Source organism: Caloenas nicobarica, chromosome 1, assembly GCF_036013445.1.
Source record: "Caloenas nicobarica isolate bCalNic1 chromosome 1, bCalNic1.hap1, whole genome shotgun sequence".
Lineage (NCBI taxonomy): Eukaryota > Metazoa > Chordata > Aves > Columbiformes > Columbidae > Caloenas > Caloenas nicobarica.
The window spans coordinates 179,685,855-179,709,952 of NC_088245.1; the positions used below are offsets into that span (position 1 = coordinate 179,685,855).

Consider the following 24,098-nt stretch of genomic DNA (forward strand, 5'->3'; position numbering starts at 1 on the left):
ACCTCCATAGCTACATCAAACTTGTGTGGTGTGGATCTGCTGGGATGTACATATTGACTCTGGTTCCCCATCCATATACCTAATTTCCATTCTTCTAATGGAAACCAGGGTGCAACGAGATAAAAATAAATTTAGTGGAGGTGTGAGGTCCCATTATGGATTTTGTCCCAGAAAGCATTTGACCACAAGAAGGTCTCACAGGCTGGTCATGTCACTATCTAAATTATTTAGGCGGTTAGTTCTCACAGGCTGTGATAAGAGGCACCTGGAAATTCAAATAAGGGGTAGGGAATATCTGAATCTTACGGACTGTAGCATACTGTACTTAACAAAATGATTATGCTGCATCTTTCTTTGTCTTTTCACTAGAAATATGACTTAAACATTTTTTACATCCTAATGTGTTTTACAAGGAAATGGGAGTAATTTTGTTTCCCTTCATGTAACAATACTTTCAAACTTTATTTATTATTTTCCCAAACTCACTCTCCTTGCATGCTACTCCTATGAAATAGCTGGAAGAGCTGCTTTGGAATCAAAACCCTTTCTGCTGGATAGAACAAATGGCAGGATCTGCTTGAAGAGTTACACAGCTGGCAGTTACCACTGAGAATAAAGCATATAATGCTAATTCTCAGCATGCATCAGGGTGGAATTCAAGCTCAGCTGAACAGAGTTGCAGGTAGCCTTGTCTACCTTTGAGCAGTTCAACCTGACAGTGCAGTGTACCACAGCTTTACATTCAGATCTGTTTTGTTCTTTTCAGTAAGGAAATCCTGAATATAGGATTGACGGCGTTGCTCGTTTGAATCGGCAAGCAACCTATTAACAGGACATGACTAGGTCAAATGTTCCACAAGTTTCAGGTTTTATTGTAACCTCTTTTTACACCAGAAATTGAAAGAAGTTTGCTTTTCCTAAGGTTCCAGATGAAGTGTTTTAATATAAATATATATTGTAATTGATTGAGAATCTATGAAAAAAAAATTAAAATCTCTTGGATAAACTGAGAGACTTCTATCCTTGACTAAGAAGATGTGAATGATACTCTGTGCAGCCCAAAATATTGATTCCTTCCCTATGGATTCTTTGACTAGATCTTGGTTAGTAAATGTAATAGTGCCACAGCAGGAAACTGTCTATACCATGTAACTACTCTACCTATAATGTCCACACAGCTAGAATGATACTGGGCACACCTTTGGCCTGGACCAGCTATCATTCTGCCAGGCTGAAACAGATGATTCAGAAATCAGCGTAGTCACGAATCACAGCTGTGTGATCATTTTGCTTAGCACAGTACTCTTCCTCGATTTCACCTGGGACATTCACAAAAATTCTGTGTGAAAAATATCCTTGGTAATTACAAAAGCAGGGGACTTTTCTGTTCTGCAGCACAGAAGAGACTACAAGTATGCCTGTAGCCAGACCATGGAGATCTGTTTGGGGGTCAGAGAACCCTTATAGTCAGAGTCCACATGGCCCATTTGCATGAAGTAAGGCTATGAGGGTGTTGCCTGACAGAATCTGAGCAGCAGTGAATAAAGATGGATTACCAACATGCTGCTTTCATGTCTTCCGACTCTCTCTTTACCAGACCCAGCCATGAAGCTGCATCAAACTGAATGAAGCTATAGCAGCCTAGTTAGGAGCCACAGCAACCCAAATAGATCCCACCAACAGGATTGGACATCAGGTGAACAAGTAGCCTTAGGTATTGCTTTGATGAAAGACCTCCACAGTACACCAGTGAACACCAGAGCATGTAAAATTGCATGTACTTCTGTCTGAGGCTACACTGAAACACTCTGCTAAATTAATCTTTATCAATTAAACAGGCAAATTTAAAGAAGATTTGTTCAATCACATTAAACCACTATGTGGATATTCTTATATTCTTATTGTTATACTCTTTATTCTTTTCGTTATTTCTATTCTTATTCCTATTCAGAACTAAAATGCTCCTGATTCACTTCACTTTCATTCACTTTGGAAGTGATATAAGCTCAGTCAAAGTATTTTAAGCCCAAATAAAGATATCTATACAGAGATTTTAAGTGATTTGACTAATCCAGCTGTAATGTTAATATGGACAAATTTTCACAGCTGCTCCAGTGCAGAAAAAGAAAAAAGCATCGAGAATTGTTCCAGACTGACAAAAATAGTAAGAGTATCAGATGCTTTTATTGAGTGGAATTCTGCAACAATAACGTGTGAGAGATCTCTACAAGTGTTTTTCCAAGGGTGAGGAAAGTCAAAAGGAAAACAGGGTAAGGAATGAACCTAAAATTGGCAAATTGTGTAACAAAGAAAGAATAAAAATATAAGTGAAATATTGCCTTTGATATCCATTATTATTAATATATCAAGCAAAAATGAACATTGCCACTACATGTACTTAAAAATGTTATTCTTGTTTGCCAAAATTCCCAGGAAGTGTGAAAATAAAAATCAGAAGGAACTGAAAATAGGAAATTGGTGGCAGTAATTGGAGACTACCAATATAATGTGAGTTTATTCCCAGGCAAAAGAAGCTAAACCATTGCATTTTTACTTGGATATTACTAATAGGTGTAACTATCAAGTCTCTCTTTCATAAAAATTCATTATGAAGGGGCAGACTTGAGTGAGTTGAATCACAAGTGAAAAATAAAATTCATGATGAAAGTGAGATAGCTATGGATCTCTCATAATTGATTTGGAATAAATGTGCTGGGGTTTTCCTGCTTGGTTGTTTTTTGTTGTTGTTTTTTATTTGTGTGTTTTGTTTAGGTTTTGTTTTGTTTGTTTGTTTGTTTGTTTTTTCTTCTCTTTCTGTTATGGTTTTAGAAAGAACTAAAAATGAAATCACATTTCCACAACAGTTTCACATTTCTGCAGAGATTCTCTTTCTACTTTCTGATTTTAGATGCTAAAGATCGTATACTTTTTTGGGTTTAGAATTGACTTAGATAAGAAGAGAGTATGTTTTAATTAGTAACCAAATAAATGTTTCTGCTTTCAGATGTGAGGCCCCCAACATGAACTTGTTGGAGTAAGTCCAGAGGTGAGCCACAAAAATGATCAGAGAGCTGGAGTGCCTCTTCTACAAAGACAGATTGCAGAAGAGATCCTGCAGAAGAGAAGGCTCTAGGGAGAACTTATAGCAGCCTTGCAGTACCTGAAGGAGGCTACAAGAAAGCTGGAGAAGGACTTTTTACAAGGGCATATAGTGACAGGACAAGGGGTAATGGCTTTAAACTGAGCGAGAGTAGATTAAGATTAGTATAAGGAAAACATTCTTCACATGAGGGTGGTGAGGCACAGGAACAGGTTGCCCAGAGAAGCTGTGAATGCCCCATCCCTGGAAGTGTTCAAGGCCAGATTGGATGGGGCTTTGAGCCACCTTGTGTAGTGGAAGGGAAAGTGTCCCTGCCTGTGGCAGGGGGTTTGGAAATAAATGAATTTTAAGGTCCCTTCCAGCCTAAACCATTTTATGATTCTATGGTTTATAATGAATGGAACACATCCAAGAAGGGCAGGCATCATGCAACCCAGCACAGAAGAAAAGCTAGTGGCTGGTGGTTATAAGAGAGCATTTTAAAATTAAACACAGGCAACAGGCATAGAAAAGCAAGTAACCTCAAATAACATGTCAGCCAGAGTGAAGTTACAAACTGTACACTCAAAAAGAAGAGGTAATAGCAAAGAAAAACTTCAGCAAATAAAATCCCATTTTAACAGGGCACATAAAAACTGGTAACCAGATCAAAACCAAATGCTTACCTAATTCTTTACATTTTTTAAGTCTAAAAAATAAGAGCAGCAGCTGGTTCTAAGTGAGGAATGTGATATAACAGATACCTCACATAGGCAGCAGAAAGAAAATACCCAGTGGAACACAGTGTAATTATAATGCCAAGAAACAAATTATATAGGAATGATGAAGAACCTTGCCCTTAAAACAACTAGTAGAAGAGTTCATAAGAGGATAAACATTGTTTACTTGATTTACGTTTTAGAATTGAACAGGCTAGGTTGAAAATATAATTATCTACGTGCTACACTGTAATGTTGGCCATAAAGCACTCAAATTCAATATACAGGTAGAAAAGAAAAAGGGAAAAGAATGACTATAGTAACACTTAACTTAAAAAATTAGAACTACGTGAACATGACAAAGCTTTTTAAAAGGATATTGAAAAAGACAACTAAAAGACTAGATGTTCGCAGATAGCATGACAGACTGCTTAAAGATACTATATTGGGAGTTCAGAGTAACTGTACACCACTTATCAAAAACACTTTGAAAGGACAGAAAAATAGCCAGCATAGTGGAACAGCAGAGCAAAGGAGGCAATTAGAAGTAAAAAGATACTCTTAAAAAAATGGGAATTGTGTCCAAATTAGGAAGAGCAAAATGCATAAAGTCAAACAAACAAAATATTACAGTATTTAGGGAAGGATGGAAAAGTCTTTGAACATAATTTGTTCATAATATAGCAAGTAATGAGGAGACTTTTTACAAAAAAGTAAAATTTAAAAAAAAAAAAAAAGCCTGCCAGAGAATCGGTGGATCAGTAGGGCTGGTAGAAAATCAGCATATAATACAACACTGAAAGAAGATAAGATCACAGGTACCCACTCCTAAAAAAAAAAAAAAAAAAAAAAAAAAAGAGCCTAGGGAGATTCCCACAATGCGGTTATTTTGGGAATAGAAATGAGTCATAAAAACTGCCTGCCACTGAAAGATTAATAGACTAAATTTTGGAGAAAATGGTTAAAGTGATTCTTAACAAATCTGCAGACCATATGGTATGGAACCCAAATATGAAATTGGAGCATTGTAACACTATCACTCAAATCAGTTTTGTTATCAGACAAAGGAGAGTAGTAGAATCTGAGAGTCCTTGTGAAGAGCTGCAGATAGATGTCATGCTGTTGAATGACTACAATAAAATGGCACATGAGATTCAGTGTCAACAAATGTAGGTAATGTGCATGATGAAAACCAGTAACAACTCTCAATACACGAACTATGAACTCTAAAAAAGACCTCTGTGTTATTCTGGAGAGCTAAATGAATATGTCAGCTCAGAGCTCATCAAAAGATCAGTTTGAATAAGAAAAAATCTTGGGAAAGGAATAGAGATTAGAACACAAAACATTACTTTGTTTAAATCCACAGCTGCAGTGTCTAGACTTCTGTATGCAGTTCTGCTCATGCCATGTTCAAAGGAATATAATAGAAATGAAAAGATAAAAAAGGGCAGCAAAGATGATCAAAGTTATGAAAAGGCTTTTGTCATAGAAGAGATTAAATAGACTAAGATTTTTTAGCTTGGAGAAAACATAACAAAGGGAAAATATGAAAATATATTTGAATCATGATTGTCACTGAGAAGACTAATAGGCGACAATTATTTACTGCTTCTTCTAAAGCAAGAACTAAGCACTACCAATGAAATTATCAGGTGGCAGGTTTCAATCAACAGCAGTATGTTTGCACACACACCTAAGTAAGCTATGGAGATCGTTGTGCAGGACATTATGTGTGGTCTGTAACACTATTAGACAAATTAATGGAACAAAAATCCACCCAAGTTTGATGCAAAAATGTCTTTTTTTTTTTCTTACATTCTTTTCCTTAGACCCTTAATTGCACAGGCGTGTAATTGTCCTAAAGTCTTTGTGCAACTGCTGGTGAGTGACAGGAAATTCCACAAGGTGACTCAGATGTTACATCTAGGTGGATGATTGAATTACTTTCAGCTGGTGTAAGTGAAGGGCAAACACATAGTAAGGTTGCCCTAGGCTGCATGATGCATTGTAGTTTGTCACCTCCACAACTTCCACACCTTAACCCTTACACGTTAGGGTTGTTTTTTCATACGTTTTCCAATTCCTAGAGATTAATATCTGACATAGTAAAGAAAATGTTTAAACCAGTCTTGTAGTCACTGAATCAGTGCTGGCACTGCACCTTCCTGGCAATTTTTATTACTCTTGCTTTCACATCCATTGTTCTGAATGTCAGGGAGCTATTTTTAAGTACTAGCTTATTTCAGTTTAATAAAAGGTATTAAAATAACTGCACAAAAAATAAAATAATTCCTTATTAAGAATTTAATTTCATAAAAATCAAATGCATATGTAGCTAACTGCATGACTCGCTCAGGACAAGATATATTTTACAAGAGTAACATTTTACAGTCTATTCTAGAATAGTAGTACAGAAAAAGACAGATGGAACCAGGATTATGAAAGGTCACAGAAACTATACAGTAAAAAATATCAAATGTCCAATAGAAAATTTGGCTACCCTCTCAATAGTTTTTTTAATATGATAACTGTTATTACTAAACTATTGTTTAAAGCTGAACTTCCTTCCTTTTTAAAATCTGATCTGTTCTATTGTTTTCAACAATAGAATAATCATAATATTTAAACCTTACATTTATTATATCGTCTGGAATATTGTGTCCAGTTCTGGGCCCCTCAGTTCAAGAAGGACAGGGAACTGCTGGAGAGAGTCCAGCGCAGGGCCACAAAGATGATGAAGGGAGTGGAGCATCTCCCTTATGAGGAAAGGCTGAGGGAGCTGGGTCTCTTTAGCTTGGAGAAGAGGAGACTGAGGTGTGACCTCATTAATATTTAAGAATATATAAAGGGTGGGTGTCACGAGGATGGAGCCAGGCTCTTCTCGGTGACAACCAACAGTAAGACAAGGGGTAATGGGTTCAAGCTGGAACACAAGAGGTTCCACTTAAATTTGAGAAGAAACTTCTTCTCAGTGAGGGTGCCAGAACACTGGAACAGGCTGCCCAGGGAGGTTGTGGATTCTCCTTCTCTGGAGACATTCAAAACCCGCCTGGACACCTCCCTGTGTAACCTCACCTAGGTGTTCTTGCTCTGGCAGGGGGATTGGACTAGATGATCTTTTGAGGTCCCTTCCAATCCCTAACATTCTGTGATTCTGTGATTCTGTGATTAGAATGAAGTTCTCTGATGATTTACTATGAAAGGAAAATAAAATCTAAGTTAACTTTCAAAAGACCGAGGGTCTAAAGCCCAAATCAGAACAATGTTAAGGGACTAAACTGATCATTATTGAGCCTACTGCTGTATAATGGTACAAGACAACATATAGAGATATGAAAAGTTGTGTGAAACTCTAAATTAAATAAAGTTTTATATTGCTTCCAGTAATGCACACTTTTGCCTTCCCATTCTGTAAACTAGATAGACTTGTAATATTTTGTGAACCGTGAATTTAATTGTGAATAGCAAAGCATAAATTAGTATAACAGGATCTTAATCTGAATTATGTTTTCATCGTTTCTGAAATAGAAATTTATAGTCATTAAAAACTGCCTACTTAAGGGTATCACAAAAATCTTGGGGTTTTCAGTTATAAAGTGGCTGATGTTTGATTGTTTTTGTTATAAATATATTCTCCATCTTCTCTTTCTCTGCAAAAATAATTAATTATTTTTTTTAAAAAAAAAGTTGTGTTGTGGACAAGAAAAAAAGAAACTAAAACCATCAGAAGAAAGTAGTCAAATTTCTGTCTGCCTTCAGAGTGAAAAAAAAAAAATCCAGATGAGATGTTTACTCCACTACTTGTTTACCAGTTAAGTTGAAAGAGCAAACACAAAACCAAAAAATTTTTGACAGATGTACAATACATAAAATTTACTCTCTGAGTTACAAAGTTAAATAGTTACTATGAAGGATACCCTGAACATGAGAAAGTATGTAACACATTCTTGGCAATCCTGTTCAATTTGCCAAAAACGCAGTTGAATCTTTATCTGTGTGAGCCTTGTAAGAAAGCATTATATGTTCACTATTAATAACACTGATGCTGAACAGGAACTTGTAAGACCAGATCTACATTATGAAGCTAGCAAAGCTATGTCATCTGGAAGTGCGAAAAAAAATTACAACCCCAGTTCACATAGCTATTTGGCAGAAAACTCTGATATACTTGTAGCTATATAATATATATATTTAGTTTAGTTTATCTCTTCCAGGGACACAGTGCAGAAAGGTTAGAAGGAAACCTCTTTGTGCCAGCATGTGCAGTGCCTCCAGCAGCTGGGTCTGGTGAGGGAGCTGAGATGACAGTGGCAGGTGTTGTCCTGCAGATAAACCTCCCTTACCACCAATAATGGCACATACTACAGTGGGTGTGATAGAACATGACAGACCCCAAGTATCTTCAATAAATATTTACTTAGATTTAAAAGGATTGTTACTGTATGTTTATGAAATGCAAGTTAATCCTTAAGTGTATTTGCCAGGGATTAACAGCTATTCCAGAATCCATTGCTATTTAATGAATTTACAAGAACTGCCTTAGATGTAATAAGAAGTTAGGGTTAATAAAATCATTAATTACTTCAACTCACCAAGTGATAAAAATTTACTGAAGATTAACACTATGTAAGGTACAGATATCTTATATAGATGTTAATCCTTATATTAATGTTTGTATTAATCCCTTGGTATTTAATTAAGTTAAATTATAATAGTTCCAGTGGTCAGATAAATGTGTTAATTTATTTTGATTTTAGGTAGAGGTTCATGTAATCTAAGCCCATCTTTTTCCTATTCTGTGACTCATTTCAGTAAACCATTTCAGTATACAGGGCTATTTAGAAGCCAAAGTACAGGTTGATCTCAGATTCTAATTTTAAACCTCCAACACATTATTCTTTATTGCTTCTGGCACCAGCAATTCAGCCATAAGAATTCAAATAAAAGCCAAATAGATGAATATTTAAGCAAAGCACTGAAAACTGTAAACCTTAGGCAGGCACTCAGTTCCGTGAGTGAAGAAACAGTTCCCGACAGCATACACATGGAAGAGGAAACAATGACTGTGCAAACAGAAATCATATTTCTCATGTGGAAGAGAGATTCACCACCTCCACATCATGACTCTGATGAAACAGGAAAGATTTGCTGAATAAGTTAATGACGACAGCTCCTCAATTAACTTGGGGTAGAACCATTAACACTTGTAACATGAATGAGAGACATGGAAGCCAAAAAGTTGGTATAAACAACAGCTAGTGTCCAAAAAGCTGCTTCCTGAAAAAAACACTGAACTGTAATTCATCTTTCAAAATTGTAGATATCTCCAAATATTTAACTACATCTGAGTTAGTCATCTTTTCCTGACAGTAGAGAGGCGTGAACATTTGAGGGTGTGATTCATCTAAAATAGGTCAAATGAATCATGTTCCAGAAGTACCTGTTGCTCTCCTTGTTAATTTTAAAGTGCTCAGCAACTAATTAACTAGAAAGAATCAGGGTAATGAGCTCAGAGGTAAGTAAGATGGTAGGGGAAATGGTAGGGATAAGTTTCCTGAGAATTCGTGGACTGTTCTTTCCTTCAAAAAAGTTGAAAATGTAGAGGTTTGAGATGTTAAGCTTTCTCTCTTTTTTACTTACCTAACAAAACCTTGAGGTCTAGATTTTCCAGTTTCCTTGTACTTACAAAGGACTAAATATCTGGGAGAAAATCTGAGCCTTAGTTTTTAATTTATTTTGGAACGGTGAAATGCACTCTATTTGAAGATGCCATAAATTTATACTTCCTAAATTTCATTAGCATTGTGGAGAGTGTCTTTAGCTGTCTTGAACTTTAACTTGAACAAGTTTTTTCGCTTTCATTATATTTCCAGCCTACTATATTCCCAAATCTTGCCAGTAAACTGAAAAAAGGCATTAAAACACTAAGTAAAAATATATGCACCTATATTTTGAGGAATTATTTTTCATTTGTTGAGCTAAAAAATCTTATACAAAAGCATGAACTTAACTGATATTGGATTACAAATAAAAAGTTTTGTTGATTCATAGCAATAAATAAATATCATACTGTGTTGGTTCAAAACGGGCAAGGTTCTACAACTCTGCTGACTCTGATGAACTTGTACTGCAAAACCACAAGCACATGTCTGATATGGAATATATTCAAGTTTAGGATTCTTCAATTGCAGATAGTGTCTATGAAAAAATACAAATTTTTATCACTTTTGGCAAAGAATTAAATTCAACAAAAGCACTCTACCTTTAACACTAAGACAGTTAATTTTTTCTTAAGAAATCTGTGTTTTGCTTATTTGGGTTTTTTGTTTGTTTGTTTTGTTGTGGTTTTTTGTTTTGTTGTGGTTTTGGTTTGTTTTTGGTTTTTTCTCCTCTTTGGTAGAGGTTATCTTCCCATATCTTAAAATTCCAATTTTTTTTCTTTTTCTTCTCCCTGTAACTCCTTTTTTTTCCTGTCTTTCCATACTTCTGCGTATCAGAAAAATAATCAAGTTTATACTAAGGAAAAGAGCTGTATGGCACTTATCTTTCAAATGGGCTTATAAAAAGTTTAAATATAAGAGTCTTTTTAAAGAAACAATGAGCCAGCTACTGCTGTCATGTATAACTGTGAAAAGCTGCAAAACTGTAATAAATTTACAAAGATCTGTAATTCTATTGACATTTGAAGTGGTGTCTTTATAGAATTTAAACAAATATTTAGGTTTTAAATAGTAGCTTATTTTATCTTACTTACAGAGGTCACACATTTCCTGAGATTACTGTAAAAAATGGTGGATTAGTGATGGGGTAAGACTTCTTAAAAACAAGAGGAAGGCAGGTTCCAAATTTTCACTGGTTTTCTAACCTGTCTTTGATAGACTATTTACTTGTGCCGAAATTCTAGCAACATATATATTTCTGCTATTCTCCACATACTCATAAAAAATGTGAATGTATGCTAAATAAAACACATAAAATTAAAAACAAAGGAATAAAATCAAACATGAATAATAAAGACTGAATAAAGAGTCTCTGAATGTAACAAAAGTATATTATCACTAGTTATTAATAAATAAAAGGTATCCATAGGCAAAATTCACAACTTTTATAATGATATATCAATAACTAGGCTTAAACATTTTGTAGGATTTCATTTTTACAGTAAAATTATGAAGCCAGAAAATTTTGAAGTAAGATTTTTTTCAGAAGTCCAAACTGTTTAAATTCTGTTCTTATCTTGAAATAACCATACAATGATAACTGAGATAGTTTATACTACATGCTTCAAAGTGTCTGATACTTCTGTTCAAACTTTATATATATATATTTATTGTTTGAAAAAATAATAATGGTTAAATGCAAGTGTCCTGAGTTTATATAACACTGCCTGTTGCAGGCTGTAATGTATTTTACCATACATACTATGTGAACTTTCCAGAGTAATTTCATCCAAATATACGTTTTGAGAATGTCCTTCTTTGTTTATTATAAGCCTGAATGACAAAGAAAAAATACTTTATGTTATGACATGGCATTTCCAATGATTTAAGGATACACAGTATCAACTTTACATGTTCTTTCCTATTTTAATTTTTATGGTCCAATTCAGTAGTGTGCTCTGACTACAGTACTCTTGAGAAGCAAAAAGCATTCACAACACACTGGCAACTTAAGATGGCTTTAAAGCTTTCCTCACAGAAGTGGCTGTAGTGTTCAATGTAGTTTTCTTTCTCCAGACGTCTCTACTCAATGTACCTCCCCTCTAAAACACTTGCCTTTCCTATGCACCCAGGTGTTCCTACCTGGGTACCAGACAGGTGTTGTTCAGTCATAAAACTTTGGAATGAGAAAAGAGAAAAGAAAATGGTACCTGACATAACTCAGGATCACATTCAACTTTCTGTTTTATAACATAGACATAAATCTTACAAATATTTTAGTCAAACTGTTTTGAGGTTTTTTAAGTTATTTGTCTGTGGGCAAATACTAAGTGTGTAAAAGAAATTAGGCTGAGAATTTGACAGAAATTGATTTAATAGACTATTTTGCAGGGGTTTTTTAAAGGTAAAAATATTGGTCCTTTTTAGGAGAGACACCCAAAAATGATACATTGTAAAGGCTACATAATTTGATTTCCCACATTACATGTGCAATGTTTCTACTGTAAGTAAAATATTACTAAAAAAGACATGAGAAATCGGTACTTTCTGGAATAATTATAAAGGTGCAGTAGGAATCTTATATATGGAGAGAGGGAGAGAGAGAGGGAGGCAGGGAGGCAGGGAGGCAGGGAGGCAGGGAGGCAGGAAGGAAGGAAGGAAGGAAGGAAGGAAGGAAGGAAGGAAGGAAGGAAGGAAGGAAGGAAGGAAGGATAAACATATAGACCTACTTTGTCTTCATGTGAACTCCGATTTCAACAACAAAACACCATAGGGATAACAGTAAGGGACAGAATCCTCTCTTCAAACCAGTCTGATAAAGTAGAAAAGGAATACCACATGCTAGAACTAATGACACACATGAAGTGTAGGACTACTCATAGCCAGTAGTGCACATTGAACCAATATATGTTTCCCTAGGCCAAGCAGATTACAAATGTGCTGTAAGAGTCTCTTCACTGTACCAGATCAGACACAATTCCACTTGTGTTTCTGTTCTTAGTCTGCATATTTGACCCAGAGCTTGGAAGGTCATTTGGAATGTGTACCTGCGTAGAGATCATGGCCAATGTGCAACTTAAGTTGCACTTTTTCTGTAAGAACTACATTCATTTGTTCAAGCAAAATTTGTGTCAGATAATAAAATTCTGGATGAAGAATTTGATTCAAAAATCTGAGAAACAGTTAAGTTTATAAACTACTCTCTAAAAATCCAAGGTGCACTTCACTATAATATTTAAGCAGACACTGCAATTATATTGTTACATGTATGTTATATATGTATATATCCATATATATGTACATTATATGTACAATATTAACTATATATAAAAAACTTCATTTTTTAAATAGTTTTTCAACCGTATAGTATATTTTAGTTGGACAGCTTTTCCTTCTGTATTATTATACTTTCCCAAAACAAGCTTTATGATGAAAATACAGTGGTTTATTTAAACAGATTCGTGAATCATTCTCATATTTTAAAGCTTTCAGTTTTCAATATTATTGAGATAGAGATTTATATAGATTATTAAAAAAATTCAGAAATCAGGTAATAAAGTCTTATTTCTGTATTTGTGCATGTGTGTGTGTACATATATAAACACACGAATCCTGCATACACTTATTATTAATATGACAGGAAATATTAAGAGCGGAAGGATTTTTCACATGTAGCCGCATGAACATGCCCACTGATTTCTATGACACAGTTTATGCATAAAAACCTGGAAGAATATGGTCCTAAATTTAAAAAATACATTTACTTGCCTTAAATAAAGTTGGGGGTTTTGTGTGTTGTTTTGTTGTTGGTGGTGGTGGTTTTGTTTGTTTGTTTGTTTGTTTCTGTGCCATAGTATGACTTTGTTATACTGGGCATATGCTCCTCTCCATTTCATGCTGCAGAGGCGAGCAGATGGAATTAAATATAGCTTGGCATGCAGCACAGGGGCAGCCGTGGAGCAGTGTATTTTAGTACCACGCAGGCACTACTAGCTCCATATACGTTAGAGATGGAACACAAAAAAGGGCATGTCACCTTCAGGAAAGGATATTACTAAGTGAACATCTGTTATACATGCGGTGTTTCCTGTAGAAAGAACTGAAACATGATGAAATATGCATCAAAAGTTCCTTATGCACTGAGGTACATTAAGTCGCTTTCAAACCATATGAAGCCCACTTGGGGAAGGGAGGTTATGTGAGTGCGGCAGCTGGAATAGGAGAAAGCAGCAGCAGGGAATGGAAACCAGCTGTTCTGCCATTCTGGAAATCAGGATGGGCAGTAGGCGCACAGAGGCTGATAACACGGCGTGCGTATATCACTGATGTGGAGAGAGTAGACAAAGTTTCAGAGAAGTAATTAGTTAATCATGCTGCAGCTCTGCATCTGGGCAAAGTCCATATTAAATGCTAAATACACCTTATTGTATCAGGGATTCTTGTTGTGAAGCACTACAGGACACACGTTCTCTGTGATTCTCTAATATGGTGAGATCTTCCTGTAAAATAAGATGTTCGCAGATAAAAGCCTGCAGAACAAGCCAGTGCAAGTGTTCCCTTTTGGTGTGTTTTACTCAGGACTAGACAGTATATCACATCCTCACCTTTAATCATAAAAAGCAGGGCTAGAGTGGATCCTCTGGCCCTGGGTAGGTTAAAATAAATCTAGGTTACCACTGACAAGTGTGTATTTAACCTGTTATAAAAAATATCAGGGAAAGAGAATGTTTAGCTTACACGGGTAGCCTGCTTCAGTGCCTAACTATCTTTATAGTGAAGTTCTCCCTCAGTGTAACCTAAATAGCTCTCTCAGCAAATTAAACAAAAAGAAAAGAAAAAGCAATCACCATCCTACTTATAACAATCTTTTATATACACAAATACTTTTATTATGTTTCCCCCCAGACTTTGTTCATTTAAACAAACACAAATTCTAAATAAACACGTTTTTTAAACTTCACCCACAAGCCATGTTTTGTAAGCCTATATTTTCTGCTGTTGTGCTACCTCCTTGTTGATTTTGAATTTGTCCAGATCTTCCTTAAAAATATCCCTACAAACTGAGTATGGTGGCTTGTGTCACTAATTACAGTGTGCTGCAACTCTGGCCCAAATTAAATTATACCACTTTTCTCCCTCTGGAAACCAGGGCGTAGGAGAAAAGCAGTAAGTACGCAGAAAAAGGGCCAGGAAAAGGACAGACTGTATTACTGCGTACTGAAATTAGGAGATACTCTTTGTTCTAGAAGAACATAATACAATTAGTATTATTCCAACTGAAGCATTGATGAATGGAATAATTAACTCCCGTCTCTTATTTAAGACACTTCTGTTATGTCATCCCCAGCTGGACATAAAACCATTGATAACTACAGTCCAAGTTCAGGTTCCCAACTAATACACATTAGCTTTACAATAATTCCATCTGCAGAATACTCCTTACTTTTGGTAACAAGAATGCGGCTGGAATGGAGTTGTAGCAAATCTTGACTAATATAGTTGTTTATCGTGTCTGTATTTTCTGCTGACTCAATAAGAGGAGATACAATCACACAATGTTGATTTAAAATGAGAAAGAGATGAGAAGATGTATTTATTTTAATTGTCTCCTTTATATAACTGAATAAACACACACATTCTCATATATATATATATGTTTTTAAAGTAGTATTCTATGTAAGCTTAATTAAAAGAAAATTGCAATTACATCATCCAAGGACATTAACATACACGGACTAAGAGGCAGGAATAGACTCGCTAGTCCCATTACTATGGTTTCCATGATATTAAGTGTCCATCCAATATATGAATATATGTCTTAAAATTTTCATTAACAAAAGTAAGCACAGGCAGAGAACATCCATTTACCACCCAGGGAAATGCATAAAGCCTGAAACAATGAAAACGATGTATTTTCTGATTTCCTTGTTTCAAAAGTTGTTGATCTTTCTATGCCCCCACTTTTCTTTCAATTTATAAAAAGAAAATGAAAAGAAGAAATGTTAGCTGAAGATAATGATTTTGACATAGAAGGGCCTCATCTTAGTGAGAACAGCAAATCCTTCTCTTGCTCTTCTAATGGGAATAAAGCAAAAAGACAACTTATGGATTCTAAGGCTTCCAAGAACAAACTGTAGTACAATGACTGTGCTCAGCCCTGGGAAAGGTGGCATCAAAACAGAGTATAGAAAGGAAATAATGAGATATACACAAATTACAGTGAAGGGATATTCTGGTTTTTTGCCTCTAAAGCAAAGCACAAAAGAATGAGCATCAGCAGCTGCAGAACCTAAATGTTAGAATTTTCACTCACATCTCAGACATGAGACTTGTGGTAAAAAATTTGTGATCTTAAACTGCATGTTATGCATTAATTTGCAAATAAGTTCATCAAAGAAAACTCTAAAATGTATTAATACTTTTATTGGTGTAGTCTCAATCTCTACCAATAAAATGTACTGGAGCATGTTCAAAGAAGGGCAATGAAGCTGGTGAAGGGTCTGGAGCACAAGTCTTATGAGGAGCAGCTGAGGGAACTGGGGCTGTTTATCCTTGAGAAAAGGAGACTGAGAGGAGACTTTGTTGCTCTCTACAACCACGTGAAAGGAGATTGTAGCATGGAAGGTGGTGTTCTTTTCTCCCAAGTAACAACGATAGGACAAGAGGAAATGGCCTCACATTGCCCCAGGGAAGGTTTAGACTGGATATTAGGAAAGATTTCTTTACGGAAAGGTTTGTCAGGCATTGGAACATGCTGCCCAGGGAAGTGGTGGAGTCACCAGCCCTGGAGGTATTTAAAAGATATGTAGATATGGTGCTTGAGGATGTGGTTTAGTGGCAGACTTGCCAGTGCTAGGTTAACAGTTGGACTTGATGATCTTAAAGGTCTTTTCCAACTTAAACTATTCTATGATTCTGTGATTCTATGATTTTAAGGTATTAGTAATGATGTATCTAAATTGATTTGGTGGTGACGCTTCCAATGAAAACAAAATATAGGACAAAAATATAATTTTTAACTGCTGAATTAATTTGTAATTATAAAATAAGTAAAAATAATGGAGGGAAGAAATGAAATTACCTGAAAAATGTAGCTTAATGCACCAAATGGTGCACAGATGAAGCTGTGCTGAATGGTTATAATCCCTTCTTCGTGTCACAGTGACATTTTGTGTCTGTACAGAAATTTCTTTCTGTATGTTTTGAAAATCAGTTACAGAAATCCCTCTCTCCCCTCTAATTTGTGGCTAAATGTATTAATTAAATGTGGGATATGCTATTCACAAGACTTCACTGCTACTAGATACATGATGATAATAATCTGCTGGATGCTGAAACATGCACCTGATTAAAAACCTGGTTTGGTAGGACTCAACTCCAGTTGAAAAGCAGGATAATAGGCAATAACAGGCAGCAATAATAGGCTAAGGTACTCTGATGCAAAGTGTATTCACTGTCACTTCAGCTGCCAGAATGTTTGCACTGCTTTTCTATTTTGTATCAATGAAGGCAGGTAAGTAGTCAAGGTATTAAGCTAATCCATCCCTTCTCTTCCATTTCTGACTTATTTTAGGACAAACACCTGCTTCCTTAAACAACTTCTTCCTCATCTGGATAGCCTTGCTTGTAATCCAAAACTGCTCATGTACTTACGAGGAGAACAGACTGCAGAGGGAAGCTACGCCTGGGAACACTCTCCTCTCTAAAGAGGCATCACCAAACAGACTGGACTCTGCTTCGGTCAACCTGACATCACACTGCAACACTCACGAAATCTTGAGTCAGTACTGAAATAACTAAAATGTAAAAAGTGAACCTGAATTCACTGCAATAGAGGAAAAAAAATCTTTATTTTGCCCAGATCCATCAGATAATTTGCCCAATACATAATAAAACAACAGATATTTCATCGATTACTGGGTATTAATATGAGAAAGGTTATGACAATCACCTGTGCAGCAAAGGCTACTGACCTGTGTTCCTCTGTCTAGTTCATTAACTTAGTTTAATGGGGAAAATATTATTCTGGTCTCTCAAAAAAGGGCATTTCAGAACATTTGCATAGCCTAGCTCAGCCTAGGCAAGGAAGTCTTGCAAAGATGTTACCTAGATCATCTTTAAATGAGTGTTTGAGATCAAGACACTTAGAACATTTGAAACTTTTATGAGTACTCCTCTGAATAAAAGTGAAACATTAATTTAAAAGTTTAATACTAGTAGGAGTTTCATTATTCCCATTCACCAAGGACTTCATAAGAAGGATGAGACCAATAATAATGTTGCCATTTCTCTTAAACTCAGAAGTATTGTTTCATGGAACAATGAACTCACAGTAGAAAAGTAGGAACAAAGTGCTGGCAGTAGCTTAAATGTCGTGATGAATTTGTAAAACACAGTGGAGTGGACATTGAACAGTTATAAATATGGACTTATTCTTCTGAAAATTCTGTAATTCTACATACACTGTCAATCTTAAAAAAAAATCTAACCATTAGAATGAGGCCAAAATCAGGCAGCTCCAGGGTGCTGATAACAAATTTGGTCAATTAGATTAGGTAAGTTAGTCTTTGTCATCTAAGATCACACATGTGCTTGCATAAAGTACAGCAGCAAAAGGAAAGAAAGAAAAAAAAGAAAAAAGAGAGAGAGAAAATTACCTAGAAAAGAGCAGATGAAAGGGGGAAAAAAATCTCTTCTTGGGTGGGATTCACCAATTCACCTAACTATTTCCAGAATTCATGGTCCTAGAAGGAGCTACTACTAAGTTATACTTAGAAAAGCAAAGAAATTCTCAGTTAAGTTGTTCTTGTTGCTTGTCTGGATAACAATTAATCAGGTAAAAGTAAAGAATGGGTATTGTATACAAGTCCTGACATACAATAGTGAGTTAGCATCTTACCTGACCATGTTAAGGATGAGTTAGAAGGGACAATAGTCCTGGACATAAAGATTCTTAGGTGGTGTCAGAACAAGTAGTGCAATCTGACAGCTATTCATAGTCTGGGCACAGACAGAATGTGGTAGGGGCTGTTCTGTCCAGCCTCCATCAGTTTCTCAGCAGAGGCCATCACTAGCTCTGAGAACTTTGAAAAGAAGCATTTCTCCACAATCTTCTTTTTCCATTATCTCATTAAGCTGATGTACTCATAAAAGAATCTATCATCCCCAATGGCACGGAAAGCGTTGGTGGGGATGTCAGACAGCAGAAATTTGGTTGATGAACCTTCTGCACTTACCAGTCTAGACTGATTCTCACTCAGTTAAACAGAATGGATTTTAATTATCCTACAGACTCAGGCAAGATTATGGCAAGAAAATCAACGGATAGTTCACAAAAAATCTTGGTAAAAAGTTCTGATAATTTCTACTCTGCTGTGGATGGATAATGCAGGATACTTAATTTGAGCGATCATTCTTGTTTAGAAATTGAGAATATAAATGTACAAATTACTACAGACTAGTTCTGTGAATATGTTCTGTGGACAGGAGTTAACAGTACTTGCAGGGATTCTGTAACACTGATATAGATGTTATTCCTAAGACTGTTGCATGCAGGACTGCATCAGCTGTGATAGATATGGATTTTTGTTGTGATGATGAAGAAAGAAGTATTTTTTTAAGTTCTATTTTTTTTTTCTGAAGATACATTCCAGTACTTCTATACTAGTCACTAATATTTTAGATTAAAATAGTGCTGTTCTACAGAGAAGCCTGGTGACCAATATAGATCCTAGAGGATTCTCAGACACCAACACTGAAAAATTTTCTTTTCCCCTTCCTCCAAGGAGATGCCTCCATTTTTCATTTATTCTCAGGATCCATACTACTGTTATCGAGGCAAGAGCACATGCAGAAAGGCCCCCTCTATGGGATGCAGGAATGAATGACAAGCAAACATGTTGAAAGAAAGATGCACAATGATAAAGCAAAAACTCAACAACAAAGCTACTGAATTTGTAGATACTGAATCTCTTGGACACTTTTGACAATGACGTGAAAATGTAGATTAATGTTAAAGAAAGAAAACACAAACACACAGACTGGAAAAAAAATTCCTGGGAAAATCTAACAAAGATGATGATTTATGAGTAACTACCAAAAAGTCCACAATTCTATATTGTTTTAGTGATTATAAGGTAAACATATCCATGATTCACTAAGAAAAGTATAAAATGAACATCTTATTTTTTATTTTTTCCTTGTAGATATAATTTGTGGCTTACGATATAATTTTCAGCTTTGTATATCTTTTCAAGAAATACAGATTATTGCTGTTATGCTTAAACCATACCAAACAAAAAGATTACTCTGTTATTTAGATATAAAATGTAAATAATCAAATAATATATGCTACTTCCAGCAGAACAAACAGGTAACTTGACAGATGTATTTAAAACTGCTAATTCTTGTAAAACTTCTAAGTTGGGTGATCTCAAACTGTCCAAACTAGTGATGGGGTTTAAAGCTGCAGCAACAGAAGTGAAAAAAGAGAAAAAACCAAAACAAATCTACTTAAAACCATTCTACTGAAAGAGTAGCAGGCATATGGAACAAGCTGCTTAGTAAGACACCTGATTCAGATAGCAAAAGTAAGCTTAAGAGACAGCTAGATATTTTTATGCAGAAAGTGGCTTGGAATTCACAGCAAGAGAGTATATGGTTGAGATAACTAAAATAAGGCATGCTTATTTTAACATAAGACTTACTGTCCTGGTGACTTTAATAGATTTGAGGGTTTTTTCACTTTTCCATTAAGGCCAAGTGATGAGCTTTCATAAGCATTTCATAATGATATATTTCCAACTTGTGTGAATGTTTACTATCACTACCAGACAAAACTTGCTATCTGGAGATATTTCCCTTGAAATTAAATATTTTAATAGTAAAATTACTGAGACCTTATCATCCACTGTCTTAAGTATTTTAATGCAAATCACAAAGTAAGCTTGATTGCCCCCATCCCATGCTCAAATCAGAAGATGACTTATCTACAATTATTTTTCATGAAAATTTCCTACTTATTCATTGCTGATAGAAGCATAATTGCTGTAGTGCTACTGATATGATTTTTGTCTCAATATGACCATTTAATTTTCTTATGTCTAGGCTGGACTTGCTCAAAAGTGTGGTTAAAGTACTGGTAAACGCTAGTGTTCTTATTACTGCCATGAGTAGAATTGGACCCAATTCAATAGTGTTTGGAATTACATACAGAGGATCTCAAACTCAAACGTAGCTCATTTTTAAATTAGGAGTCTGAAGTCACGATCCTGAATTCACAGTTCTGATATTTTTTTTTTTTTTTTTAATGCCAGATCTAATAATTACCACTGTTCTAGAAGCAGAACTTAAACTATTTTAAATATTTTTAAACAACAATAATCAAGACTGAAACTTTTTTACAAATAATGAATTCTCATCCCTGTGCACAAGCCAGCATGATGTCAGAACCAAAACTTTTGATACTGCTTCAGTTGCTGCCATAGACAATTGTTTCTAGCAAGCTGTCCATCTTCTTTTCCCAGAAAACAATTTTTCTTTAAAGAAAGTAGAATCCTTTTTCTACTCTAATCATATATGTAATATTTTTCACTCTCCGTCAACTGGGCTTATGACTGAAGAAAGCAATTTTGTTTATATTTTTTCAAAAGAGAAAAGTTACTTTGGACTAGGACACCTAATTATACTAGGCTTTATGACAAACAATCACTGATTTCATTGAGAACACCACATTGCACCACATTTGTTATTGCAATGATCTGTAACTCCATAAGGTGTTTGCTGCAGGTTCAGTTTTCATAATATGCCAATGATTTTATTACAGCACACTTGTGATGGGATTGTACAAGTAAACAAATGGATATCATTACCACTTGTAATTATATTTTGGGGAAAAAGACAATAAAAATACAATTTAAAAAAGTATTTTATCTCTCTGCCCTCATTCTTTTTTTTTTGTAAGAAAATTTACATAAACACCCACTACTGCAGTTCAGTGACTGACAATACTTAAGATTCACAACTCAATATATGTTTAGTAAGAATATGAGGAATTCATATGAGCCATGGGAATGAGGTGTTTCTTGATGGAGAGGGCCCCTCACCTAGATATAATCACAAGTGCAAACCATCATATAACTCTTTGCATCACAGTGAAAATATGGAACAGCAATAGTTGACTCAATCTGCTTGCTAGAGTTTTTATATCATGGCCAGTATTGGGCTTGATGCTGCTGGACAAACTGCAATATTATGAACTCTGGCCATACAGTCCTTTTCTAAAAAAACACACATTTTTAATTTGAGTTATAAATAAAATTCCTGACAAATCTTTAAAAAGATTTTAGAACTCTTTCATGGCTGTACTTCATAAATAGAAATCTGGAGATTTTGTCTTTTTCTTATGCAAAACTGAGAAATTTAGACACGCACTCAAACAGCTTATTAAAACCCAGCATCTTTATACAGATCAATGTCCAATTATAAACAGAGAATTGCTCTGGCAGAAGGTTAGGAAAAAATAATCTTTCAGGCACTTATTACTTGGAAAATAAGGTCACATATCGGGTCAGTCTTCAAATATATACAGAATAAATTATACTGCAGCATTCTAACTATCCTACACAGCAAAAATTATATTGCAATCTCAACATAATCAGAAAAATGAAGCTGAACATGTATTTCCTGATGGCTGTCCTACAGATCAAACTAGGCTAAGAGGCAAAAAATTAGGTCTGATTAATCAACAATTAATTAAACACTTGTATTTCCACTTAATTATAAATAAGCTTCTTATTAAGGCTGACTTATTTAATAATCTTTTAACTGTCTTTCATACTGCATCATCTTCCCCACAACAATCTAAAGTGATAGCAAACATACAAAAAAATTAAAAATAATTCAGTGATGCACTTCCTTATTGCTTACAGCCTAGAAGCAAAACACACACACACGCTGCTGGAGTACTCAGTCTGCCTGATGCTTTAAAAGAAAAAAAAAAAAAGTGTTTCTTTTGAAATAAAAGACCTTGTAATTAGATAAAACGCATCTGGGAAAAAATGAATTGGACACAGATTTTGAGGAAATAAACATGCTTGTTTGTTAGAATGTAGTTTGCAGGGAGCACTGGCATTGTCCTGATATAAGTAATTTTAGCTGTTTTACAGACACTCATCTTTAGTACCTTCACAGGATATGAATGAAATTACACTGAAAAAAAGATTATGTTATTATTTGACACTTCTCACACTATTATTAATTGTGAAATCAACATTACAAATAGGAAAATACATCCATGAAATGAAAACATCTTCTGACCCATTTTTACCCTTGTCTGATATCCCAAGTCTCTTTTCTTTTCCTCGTCTCCAAACTGTGTGAGGAATCTAAATGACTGGAGTTCTTTTATCTGTTGCAGTCATGTCTAGTTTGAATTTCCAAATCAACCTTTGGCAAAGGACTGTATATAATATATCACAGGCAATGCCAGTGGAGATAAAGCATATTCTAATCATTTCAGAAAAGTACTATTTTTTTTTTAATCTACTTTGGATACTTGTGGTTTCATTTCATTTCATGTTCGTTTCGAAAGATATTGAGTGTTCTTTGCTCTGGGCTAGCTAAAAGATTTACTGTTTTCTCTGATAGAATTATCAGTGGGCTATTCTGCCCTGATAAACCACAACTGCAGTACTAGTAGGTTTATAATTACGGCTTAAAGTTTACACTTTTGTAAGCATTGGAAGCTTCACTCACCTTGTTCAAGTGGCTGGCTTTTAGCTGAAGTAGTTTTCATCTTGAGTGCCTCCCTAACAGACATGTCACAGCAGGAGCCTTTGTTAGTGTCTTGGTCACTGTCAGCCTGATCACTGTCCCCATGCCCGCTGTCCCTCAAGCTGGCTCTTTCTGGATCCTTGAATGTGGAGCTACTGAAATACATATTAAAAAAAAAAAAAAAAAAAAAAAAAAAAGAAGAGAGAGAGAGAGTTGTATTTACTTGTTCTGAGTTGAATTGTACACTCTGGCAAAGCAATTTTGACAAGAATGCAAATGGGGAACCCGAGAAAGTTATTTAATAGGCCTTACCTTTGAACAAACTGCTGCCTGCTGCCCATGTAATTGGGCTCTGCGGGAAAATTGTCTGTCTGTGAAAGAGAAGGAAAAAAATACGTATAGTTGTACACTGGACAAATCTCCTGCAGAGCAACAAGATTTCCTAGAGGAGAAATGATTAATAATTCAAAAATTCCCTTTATCTTCGGATTTGTACATTTCAATTAAATTGGAAAATGCTGGCATGTAATTATGTGCTCAGAACAATTAAATGATTCCGGTCCACAAATTACCTGCTAAAGTAAACAATGAGGCTCCAATAAGTGGCATTCTCTGTTAGTAACCTGACAGATGACACTGTTTATGTTTTTTCATTACTTAGATATTAAGACTGATGGTTATTGAAAATGAGAGAAAAAAATTACTTTTGCATATTACAAAAGTGAATTATTCAATAATACTTATTTTTAATCATAATTACATCTTCTACTGGGATTCTGAAGCGCTTACTGCTGTAATACAATTTCATATATTGCTATATTACTCTTGAATTGAAAAAAAAACTGCAAGAAGATCAAGAAAATT

General features: G+C 35.2%; 1 protein-coding gene across 1 annotated transcript in view; it reads right to left on the bottom strand.

Annotated features, from left to right (window-relative positions):
- Window positions 1–24,098, bottom strand: part of PCDH17 (protocadherin 17) — a 93,203-nt gene that overhangs the window by 42,117 nt on the left and 26,988 nt on the right. Inside the window, exons 2-3 of the mRNA XM_065639750.1 lie at window positions 23,547–23,605; window positions 23,217–23,389 (exon numbers count right to left, since the gene is read on the bottom strand). Of these exons, the coding sequence (XP_065495822.1) occupies window positions 23,217–23,389; window positions 23,547–23,605 (232 nt within the window). The remainder of the gene's footprint in view (window positions 1–23,216; window positions 23,390–23,546; window positions 23,606–24,098) is intronic.